The sequence below is a fragment of the Limulus polyphemus genome, unplaced genomic scaffold, assembly GCF_000517525.1.
Source record: "Limulus polyphemus unplaced genomic scaffold, Limulus_polyphemus-2.1.2 Scaffold3791, whole genome shotgun sequence".
In the NCBI taxonomy this organism is placed as follows: Eukaryota; Metazoa; Arthropoda; class Merostomata; order Xiphosura; family Limulidae; genus Limulus; species Limulus polyphemus.
This window is the reverse complement of record NW_013669401.1, coordinates 89,192-100,615: the sequence shown is the minus strand read 5'-3', so window position 1 is coordinate 100,615 and position 11,424 is coordinate 89,192. Positions and strand designations below refer to the sequence as shown.

Below are 11,424 nucleotides of genomic sequence, written 5' to 3'. Positions count from 1 at the left end.
AAAACAAACAACATCAAATATTTTTACCCTTATGTAAACAATGTTAAAATTAAAACTGTAACAAATGTATAGCAATTTCTTCATGCACATATTATGAGCTGTGCCTTACACAACTAATATGACTTTAACACACGTGATGAATTAACAGAGTGAACAGCTGGAAGTATTAAATAAAGTGAAACCCTTAAGAACTAGCCAAAATAAATAAGCTGTAACGTGGTTTGAGAAAGACCATAGTAACAATAATAATAAAACTGAAACAAAGAAGTAACAACAATAGTGAATAGGATAATTAATTAATTAAAAATTAATGTACCTAAACTAATGACATAATGTTCTACTATATAAAGAACTGTTATACAGTTTGTATTAACTAAAGTGAAAGTTTGAACTAAAGGGAGGAAAAAAACTAACGGTAGTTGTTCTACTAAAGTTGTTCATTATTACCTTAAAATTTAGTTAATAAATTAAGGTATAGATGTTAGGTTGCGATATTCTGTAAAAATCCACTTACCAAATACTGGATCATGAGGACATCCTTTGAGTCTAACTCCTTTTGGTGTACTTTCTATTAGAAAGTGCCTTATCATTTCACTGGATTCAGGATCTGCTGAAAACCAGTACATATTAACTGTCATATAACTTTATGATATACTATAGGTTTAGAAATGATTTATTGTGGTTAGGAAAAGATCCTTAGATATGATTAGATAATACAAAGAGAAGCCTACAACGTATTTAAAATTCATGTGGTATAATCCTGTACAGTCACTTGGTTTGAGTTACATGTGAAGCTTAGCTTCAGAATCGTTTGATTTGAAATATTCAGATGGGGATGCTTAAAAAAAAAGGTTGACTAAGATGTGTACCATTCGAACACCAGTAAAAAGTATGAGACAAAACATTAAAAACTGTAGCTTATAAGTATTAAAATCTTGACGGATCTTGTCACTGGGAGAAAATATATAAGTAGCTGATTTGGACTACATGTTCATTAATTATAGTAATGACTTGCTTGATTTGTCTTTTAAAGGCAAGTAAATAATCACAGTATTTTAACTGTGTTTTATATACTCTTGTGAACTTCAGAATCATGAATTATAACATTGACTTATTTCTCTATTTTAGCACTTTCAAATCGTTTAACAGAACAAAACATTTTATATATACAAATAATATCAGTGAACATACCGATTTATTTTCAGGCATGAACAATTGAAGAAAAACTTGCCTGAATTTGCTCCATTGTTTAGTAATGATGGTGTAACTTTCATTGCAAGTCCAAAACAGCCTATGAAAGAGTTACTGTTTCGTATCACAAATGTTCCTGGGGACTTGTCTTTTAACATGTTGATTGCTATAGTATACAACATGCAAAATATGTATCAGAATATAAGCATTCCAATTGAAAAGACATTTTGCTTTATTTTATTACACTTCTTATATTGTATTTTATACCATGTTTTGTTTTTTTTCTTTGTTACAAAATCTGCTAGTGGAGTCTAATTTTTCCAACTAACTTTCATCATTTTTAAACTGAAGTTAAAAGAAAAAGTGTTTTGGAAATACATGTTACTACTATAAAAGCATATTTGCTAAGCATAAATAATTTAAAAACAGTGCCCTTTTCACGTAATTTTTTATATTTCTCTATAACAAAGTTAATGTTTTACATAAATGCAGCATTTATTAGTGAAATACCACAGTAAATGGAACAAACTATCAGAAGTTTATATATTAGAGAAACTAGTTTGACACATTTGTGCATCCTCTTCAGTCTCACGTTGTCTTCTGGTAGGAAAAACTGGTCAACAAATGCCTATGTGACCCTTGATCTTGGAATTCCCTTAAGGACACAGGAGGTCAGGAAGTTGTTAAGTTTAAATTGACCTTGGGAGGTGTTGAAATTAGGCAGGCTTTTGATTAAGCAACTTTCGACGATCCTTCTTTTTTTATGTAGTTATCCATTTAGTATAATATTCTTGTTGATTTCCAATTAATTTGGTGGCCAGAATCTCTCATATGAAGAAAAATGGCATTGTTTTGGTTTCCATATTTTATGTCTTTTTTTTTTATGTTAAGAAACTTTCGTGTCAACACTTCTTCTGGTTTCACCTACATAACCTTTCTCACAGGATTGGCATGGTATAATATAAACACCTTGTATTTTATCTTCATGTGTTTTTCTGTTTGAAGTTAGGCTATTTTTTAATAGTGTTTGGATATTTGTAAATGATTCTAAAGTTATTCTTCCTTAACATTTTCTCAAGGGGTTTCACATTATCATTGACTGATCTTTCTTTATCTTCAAGGAGCAAGGTTTTCCTTGCTTTGAGATGGCAACGTGAAATGAAACGTTGTGGAAAATGTAGTTCTTTGAAAATAGAAAATATTTTTTTTATTTCATGTTCAAGCTTGTCTGGTGGCATATTCTATATGCTCTAAGAAGAAATGAAGAAATTATAAACGTTTTGACCTGTTTATGGTGACACAAAAAGAAGTGAACATAACTTAAAGAATTTGTCAGTTTGTGGTATACTGAGAGGACTGGTTCTGTGTTTTTTCTGTTTATCAAAACATCCAAGAAAGAAGTTGGTCATCCCAGTCCAATTCATCTTTAAATTTGATAGTTGGATGAAGTTGATTAAGGTTGTTGAAAACACATTCAAAATCACTTCTTTTGTTTGGCCACACAGAAAATATATCATCAACATATCAGAACCACGAAATTTTTGAAACATTTATATTGATGGAAGGAACTAATTCGGTCTCAAAATATTCCATGAAAAGGTTACACAGTATTCGAGACAGTGGATTTCCCAAGACCATTCCATATTTTTGTCTAAAATACTTACTAAGACAGGTAAATACATTGTTGTTCACACCAATTTCGATAAGAGAGGTAAAAGTGTCGATAGGAACAGGCCAAGATAAAATTTTCTTTTAACAAATTCTATGGTTTCTCAAACTAGTACGTTGGTTAATAAAGTTTCAATGTCAAAACTTAACAGTTTTCCTTCACTGCATTTATTATCTATATTTTTCAAGTAATCCAGAACTGTATTCTGTATTTATATTTTTCAAGAAGACTTGCACAGTTCAGAGCAATATTGTTTAATAATTATATTTTCAAGAACTTCCTATTGATAAAAAAAATGCTGGTTTCTTTATCTTTATTATTCAACTCTTACAATGTTTAGTGTCAGTATTTCTGAAAACTTCTAGTTCTAGAAAAATTATTTGTTTGTTATCTGTATCCTTCAACTTCTGGAAAAATATTGTTCCAAGTATTTGATTACTCAAATATTATGTACTATTAATACAAAATCCCTGAACATGAATTTATTTTTCAAGCTTCAACCAATACCAAGATAAACATGTACATAGTTCCAATATTAATTGAGATTACAAGGCTTACATACTAAAAAAAAACACTTTCATCAGAATTTAAATTACTCAAATTTTAGTTAATACTAAGAAGAATCAGTAATCAGAAAATGTATCATTTAAATCTTTTTCATTAACCACTTCATCCAAACTTTCTGATTAATTTCAGCATTTCTTATACAATACTAAAATGTACCCTCTATTTAATATCAGTACTTCTCATACAACTCTATAAAAAATGGAGTGTCATTATTTTTATTACTGAAATATCATCTAATACTGAGGTTAATCTTCTGTATCAACATAATAAAACCTCAGTCATAAAGTTTACAATTTTTATCTGTATAATGTATCTTCTGGTAAGAAAGAAAAAGCTCTAACCAGCATCTGCATGCAGGTGATAAAAATATGTTCCCCAATCAGACAGATTCTATAATGTGATCAGTATGCGAATTGCTCTTAACTGTGTTTATAACTAGATTACTCCTCTTGTTGGGGTCACTGAGAACTCATCTGACAATACCAAACTATCTCGTATCTGTTTTTTTTGCTTAAGTTTCCTTAAGTAATTATTTGGTAGATAGTAGTTGAACTAGTGAAAATAATGTATATAAATTAATCTTTAAAATGTACTAGCTCATTAAAAACTATCTCTAACCATTATTTCTACAGCTCCAACCTCACCTTCATCTCTGGATATTGTAGGTTTGTACCATATTTTGGAAGTGTCTTTTACAAAGAAAGGGTGATGGTTGATGACAACAGGGAAATCTGTCAGAAAGATATCACAATTTTTGAAGAAGTACATCACAATACCAGTAGCACTTTAGAGTAGTATTCCAAATAGAAATGATCTTTAGTATAAAATACATAGGTTCAGCAAGATCATGTGTAAGTTTTACAACTAAGCTGAAAAAATGTATATTTCTACATGAAATTTAGCTTATAATAATTAACTGTAACATATTTAAATTAAAATGAAAGATCTTCTTAAATGTTAAGATGATTGAAACAAAAACAAAGTTACTAAATAATTGAAAGACGTACAAATTTAATGTAACAAAATATGCAAGTTCACTGTCTAATATATATATATACATACATACATGTATAACCTCCTTCCCGTTCTTATGTTTGTGAATTTTTTGTACCATAGGTGTCACTTTTTTTTGCCAGATTTTCAGTTCTCTTACTGTGCAGTTTAATTTACAGTCATGTATATTAACAAAACAGGTAGCAACACTCACAGTTTTATTGCATTCACTGCAAGAGCAGATACAGGGGGCCTATCCCCCCTTTTTTTTTGAGAACTTTTCTAAAAAAAATGGGAAATCTTAAGGAAAATTGGCAAAACTGACCTAGAAAAACCCACCTACACCCCTTTCCAGCCAGAACTCTTCTTCTTTTCTAAAACCCCTGTATTTATGCCTACATTGAACTACTTATATGTAAAAAATAAAATGCACTTACATCAGCTGCAATAATCAATTCTTTGGTGAGATAGTCCTAGAAGCAGGTAAATAATTTTATATATAAATTCATGTGAAATAAAAACGAAAAACCTTGATATTTATTTACCAATAATTTGGCTTCAGTGATTAGAATTTGGATTTGGTGTGGTAGTCCTTGAAGCAGGTCACTTCACATACAATCTGATGTTGGAAGAAGGACAGCAGTGCTCTAATTGTGTGTACCGCGGTGTTTAATGTTGTCAAATAGCTGTAGATGGCATTAGCACACAATTAGCAGAAAAACTGGGGTTAAATACTTTGGAATCAGAAAGTAAAGTTTACCCTGAGAATATCCTAGGGTGAATGATTTTTGTTCAGCTTGCTCACCTGAGACTGCCTCAGGGTAACTGCTAAGGAGGTTAATACACAGATAGCTGTGAATTTTGATATATATTTAAACTATTGGTAAAAAATCTAATAATATTTTTGCCTAATCAACATGTGAGCAAGCTTTAAAGCTTGAATAGCCATTTACCTATATGTAGTTTCTGAGGATGTAATATGTAAGATCAAAACCTGGACATTAAAAAGATCTCACTAAAGATGGACATTAATGTTTTCTGCCTGTATTGATTGGTTTGTAAGATTAACACTGAAATTATCTCATCTGAGAAAAAGACTGTAGATTTTCTGCCAGTGATAGTATGTGTCAATTTTTCTGTACAGTAAAAATATGATATTAAGAAGATTTACATAAGAGAAAGAGTGTTCATTCTTTGTTTTTGATAGTTTATACAGATTGTTTTATAAGAATTTAAGTGACAAATTGCAAATTCAGATCTTCCTCTGACATAAAGATTGTACTTTGTATACCTATGAGAGTACCTATGAACTATTTGATAAGAGTAAAAGAGAGACAGCTATAGAATCTCACCTGAAAGAGACACTGTACTAGACTCGTATGAATGGCCTGAAAGCTGACTTGGAGAATTCTGATCAACATACATTCCTAACGTTTGATGATGTGACAATTGTCCATTTTCCATTCTTTGCAAAAAAACAATACATTTCAAATAAGTTTAACTACTTACATATACTCACTAGAAGTAATTTTTATCTACAAAGGTTTGCTAATACATGGTGACTTCAACATGAATTTGATGAAGCTAGAATTAATGAATATTAGATTTTATAATTATTTTTAGGTAGAGCTATGTGCTTAATGCAACTGATACAGATCCAGTATATATAAATGTAACAAAAGTAGGTCAATGTTTGTTATACTGGGAATAGTTAGTAGGTAGCATATGAGTAAAAAGTATCTAGTTAGGGACAAATGGAATGTTATTGGGACTATCTGGCTGAATGCAAGCAATGTATTTAAGCTTGTTTGGGAGTGATCTTAGTTTCATAAAATGCATGTTGTGATCTTTATGTTCATATCTGATCATTATTATGAAGGAAACCTAAAGTCAACTACGAATTTAGCTCAACAATGCAATAATTCAAAAAATACAAGTCTACAGCCTTAAAGAAAATGTGGAGATTATAATCAATGATACTGTCTTCAGACTGACCAGTGACAGAGTCTCTGATATTTTTTACACTCATTTGATTGGATTCACTAACCTGTAATGCTATGTGGAATTGAATACCAGCAATTATTTCAATCGTTTCTCTAGTGATCCCTACTGCGGCTGTATTGTTTACTTCTTATATGTCTTGTAATTCAGTTACAGTGAATATTTGCCTCTGCCAGTCTTTCCTGGAGAAGACTAATGAACTTATCTTTCTATTAATACTACAAATAAACGACCTTATAACACCAAAATGTTGTTTTTATTTCATTAAAATGCTGTACAAATGCATGTTATAGATTTTAGTAGAAGTTATTATTTAAACCATTTGAAGCTTTGTACTGTCAGTTTCAGTTTGTGTTTTACTGAACGCTCCTGAAGAAGCTGTAAAGCGAAATGTTGTGTGTTTAATGAAATAAAAACATTTTGGTGTTATAAAGTCGTTTATTCCTAGTATTAATATGTCTTCTATACACCAATTTGCACTACAGTAATTAAATAACTTATCTTTTTGTTGCAGTTTAAGTTACTATTTTCTTGGTCTTTAGGCATATAAATAACTTTTGTGACATTAACAGCTCAACATTTTTTGTGATATTGTATGTGTGCAGTATGGGCATCTGTAGAAACTATCACAGTGCTTAATTTCACTCTGAATGAGGCACCGTGTTTCCTTGTCATAGCTTATTGGAGATGTCTCTGGGAGTTTTCTGATATTTTTTGTCTTCATCGTATATCTGGTGTTATGGTATTAATATTTGTAGATATTATATTCGAGAACTGAACTTTTCTTAATACTAGTTTCCATTAAATATGTCATGAAAAACTGTAATAAAGCTCTAAGATGTCTGTGGATCATCATCTAGAATACTTTTAGGTCTGCTATACTGAAGATCTTCCTGAACGATGTGTTGAGATTGCTGGTCTTTTCTTTGATTTGTTTTCTCTTTGGTAACATTTTTATACTTAAGAGTTTTGTGTTTGTGTACAGTTATGAGCTTATATTCCTCCATTTTTACCATCTCAAAAATATGCTTTCCTTTAAAACATAAAACCATAGGGCTTTTCTTTAAATGGGAGATGGACTATTATAGATCTTAGACCTCAGTAGTCACATTTATTTGAATTAGGTCCATTTGAAACACAACAAAATTTAATTCATGATGATAACTTTGTCTTGGATTGTCAGCAAAAAGGGGACAGGAACCTTCATAATCGTGTTTTACAGCTGATAGATCTTAACTTTTTAAGTTTAATCTGTTTTAACTGAGCTTCAACATACACTGCTTTAATAGTATATCTAATGCAAGTGTGACCTTCCCACTTTAAAATAGCACTACAGGTCACAAAAAAGTGACCACAGCTGTCTAAACATAACCTGAGAATCATCTTAAAAAATCACCTAAGTTTTTATACCTGTTCATTTTCTGATTTCAACAACTTACCCAGGGCTTTTTGGAATACCAAAAGTAAACAGTCCACATTGCGGCTCTGAAAAAAAAGCAGCAAGAATAATTAATATTATGATGCAATAATAAGTTACACTTTCCATGTACAGTCAATAAATTACAAACAAATAATAAAGTATAGGGTGTTGTACCATTCTGTCACATTAAAACTTTTCTGAAGAATTTAAAGTTGAAATCACATGGCATTAAAACCTGATACTCTGCTTACTAGGTTCAAACATGCTACTTTGTTTACCAGGCAGCAGTAAAACCTGCTATCCTGCTTATCAAATAGCATTAAAACCTGCTAGTCTACTCACCAGGTAATATTAAAACCTGCTACTTTGTTTAACAGGCAGCATTAAAACTTGCTATTCTGCTTATCAAGTAGCATTAAAACCTGCTAGTCTACTCACCAGGTAATATTAAAACCTGCTACTTTGTTTAACAGGCAGCATTAAAACCTGCTATTCTGCTTATCAAGTAGCATTAAAACCTGCTAGTCTACTCACCAGATAATATTAAAACATGCTACTTTGTTTAACAGGCAGCATTAAAACCTGCTATTCTGCTTATCAAGTAGCATTAAAACCTGCTACTTTGTTTAACAGGCAGTATTAAAACCTGCTAGTCTACTCACCAGGTAATATTAAAACCTGCTACTTTCTTTACCAGGTAACATTAAAACCCACTACTTTCTTTACCAGGCAGCATTAAAATCTGCTACTCTACTAATTAGGTAGATGTTTTAATCAGTTAAGAAATTTTCCCCAGTATTTCAAAACTTAAATTTCACTATATTAATTATTAAAGGAAGAACTTGGTAGGGCTTTTGTGCTAAACACACACTGAAGCCCACAAATACATAAATATATATATATATATAAATATTGATATCCCTCCCCCTCTATACATATAGATAGATGTCTGTTTAAACTATTCATACTACTTCATGGGTTATATTTAACACAAGTACACAAAATGGTAATTTATTATTCTGCATATGAGACTCTAACTTTATGCTTGAGATATTTTAATGTGTGAGAAAATATTCTGACATGTTACATAACTCAAATTTCTTTTTTGGACATAGAAACTCTTCACTTTCAACATCATTTAATTATTATGCGTAACGAGTAGTCCACACAAGATTGAAGCTACCTTGTGTTTGTATGTCTTACCAAAGCATTACCAAATATCAAGATGAACCACAAATGATTGCTTCATAATTCCATTGATCAATTGCTAAAGGTCTCTAAATATACAAATAGTTTAAGTGCCCAAAAGATGAGTCTTGCTTTTGTACAACGTAATTCTATTGTTAACCATAAGTTGTTGTTGATATATTTATATTTATAGAATTTCATTATTACATTTATTTAAATGTAGAAATTTACTGCTACCCACATGGTTTCATATTTTGTGATTCAGCAAATTTTTGATTCTGTGTGATTTTGTAGTATCAAGAACTACCCTTAAGAAGGTGTATGTAGTAAGTTATGTTACTTGTAGGAGATGTTTTGATTTGTAACACAAATTCTCACATAACTAAAATTGGTTTGTTCAACAAATTTAAATAATCAACTTTTCACTTTAAACTAGACAAAGAGCATCTAATTTTAATACTTAGGTTTTCCCAATGAAAGTACCACAAGAGATAACACTGAGTTAATAAAGTACATGTCATAAATCTTTAGTAAAGAAGAGACAAATCATGTAAAGCTCTTTCTTGCTGTAATAATAATCTTATTCAACCTCCTTCTCTGAAATGAATGTTTAATTAGTATAACTAGAAGTACAATACATTGAAACATCTGGAATCACATGGTGCCATTATGCAAGGGCAAAATAAAGTAACACTAGTCTTCCTCCTTACCTTGATTTACATATGGTGTTTTAGGGGACAGTGAAAGAGTTGGTGTATCAGGATTACTGGATGAAGTAGCTAACGATAGTGGCCACATGGATTTATCTCCTGTCTTGGAGTCAGCCTGGGGTAAAATATAAAAAAAAGAACATTGCTTACATGAAATAGCAAGCTTTTAACATTGAAGAACATGTTTTGCTTAATAATTACTTATTTGAACTTTAAATATATACATTATTAATTAACAGTATAAAAATTACAAATAGAAGTATTGGCTATTACAGACAACTTCTGATGGGAACTATGTTGCTCAGCTATATGTTGTAAACCTAGATAAAATTGTATTTCTATACTTTATAATAAAAGAATAAGTATTTGGTAATATATGTATTTCTTGATAATACAAGTTTCTAGTACAAAGTGTAAATAAGTTAGGTTACTTTAATTTTGTTAATTAGTTCATTAATGTTCAAAATTCCCAGATACAAACCCAAATATTTCTCTCGACCCATCAAGATTAAAAGGAAGTGGATAAGAAGAATTTCATGCTAAACTTCGTTACAAATCTACATACTTATAATGGTATAAGCATGAATAAATATTACAAAAACAAAACAAAAAATATACAATATCAAAAAACAAAATATTCCCAATCTGAATGTGTCTATTTTAAATACTTATTCATGCTGATAAATATTGCAACTACGCTGATTTTTAATTAAAGTAACTAATTCAAGCATCAGTTGGATGTTACTATTATTCTGTGGAAACTGTTCATTCAACTTTGATAGGCATTGGTTAACATAGAACAGATTACATTAATTTATGCAAATTCAATAAAGAGTTTCATATCATTGCACCAATATCTGTGTATGTTGTTCTGTAATCTTAAAATAGTTAGCCATCTCTGGTGATATATTCTTTTAATTCTTATAAAAAAGTATCTTTGTGCTAATTTCTATATAACTGATTATAGTATATCATGATTATAGTATTTACTAACTCTGTGCATTAATCTCTTAGTGTTAACAGAGTTATTGTGCACATTGGAGAACTTAAATTTACAGTCAAAGACTAATTTCAAGAAATGTTAGCTATAATGCATTGTATAAAATGCTTGGACCATTCTGAACTCCAGAGGCATGTGCCCCAGTTCTATTTGAAGTGCTCCATATCTCCAGTTGGTGTCTTGAAAAATCAGAATAGAAAACCATGATTGATATGAAATGCTGAAAGTTCCTGCACCTATGGCCCTGAGCCCAAAATCTGTTAATTACCTAGCAATGTCTCTGCAGAACTCTATTTTAATAATATTTTCTGCCAGCACCTAAATCGTTTAAAACACATAAAGTACAGTATATTTTCTTGCTTTCCCACGAAAGTCCAGAAGAACAGTGAAGAGATATAGAGAACTGTTTCATTAATATTGTTACGTCTCCATTTGTTAAATGATTTCCCGTAAATTTGTTCCGATGAAACTTTAGCGACACAAGTCCTTTCTTAATAAAACTGGTTTATTCTTTCTGAATATAACTTTACGATACACTTAATTTCAACAATCACGATAAAACAAATGCTATAACAACAAACATGCTCAACTTCAACAATACTCTCTGACTGCAGATCAATTACTCACTGTCTACACACACATTGATGCCGTCACGTTGAGACCATCTTATATATACCAGACTACC

The 11,424-nt window shown here is 30.7% G+C and overlaps 1 protein-coding gene across 3 annotated transcripts in view; it reads right to left on the bottom strand.

Moving 5' to 3' along the window:
* The window catches only part of LOC106470048 (tensin-1-like), a 105,051-nt gene that overhangs the window by 6,707 nt on the left and 86,920 nt on the right, over positions 1-11,424 (bottom strand). For all 3 annotated transcript variants that reach the window (XM_013930570.2, XM_022398592.1, XM_022398593.1), the window contains 6 exons: positions 9,740-9,854; positions 7,861-7,906; positions 5,773-5,885; positions 4,072-4,158; positions 1,232-1,357; positions 515-607 (listed from right to left, as the gene is read on the bottom strand). In XM_013930570.2, coding sequence (XP_013786024.2) covers positions 515-607; positions 1,232-1,357; positions 4,072-4,158; positions 5,773-5,885; positions 7,861-7,906; positions 9,740-9,854 — 580 coding nt within the window. The remainder of the gene's footprint in view (positions 1-514; positions 608-1,231; positions 1,358-4,071; positions 4,159-5,772; positions 5,886-7,860; positions 7,907-9,739; positions 9,855-11,424) is intronic.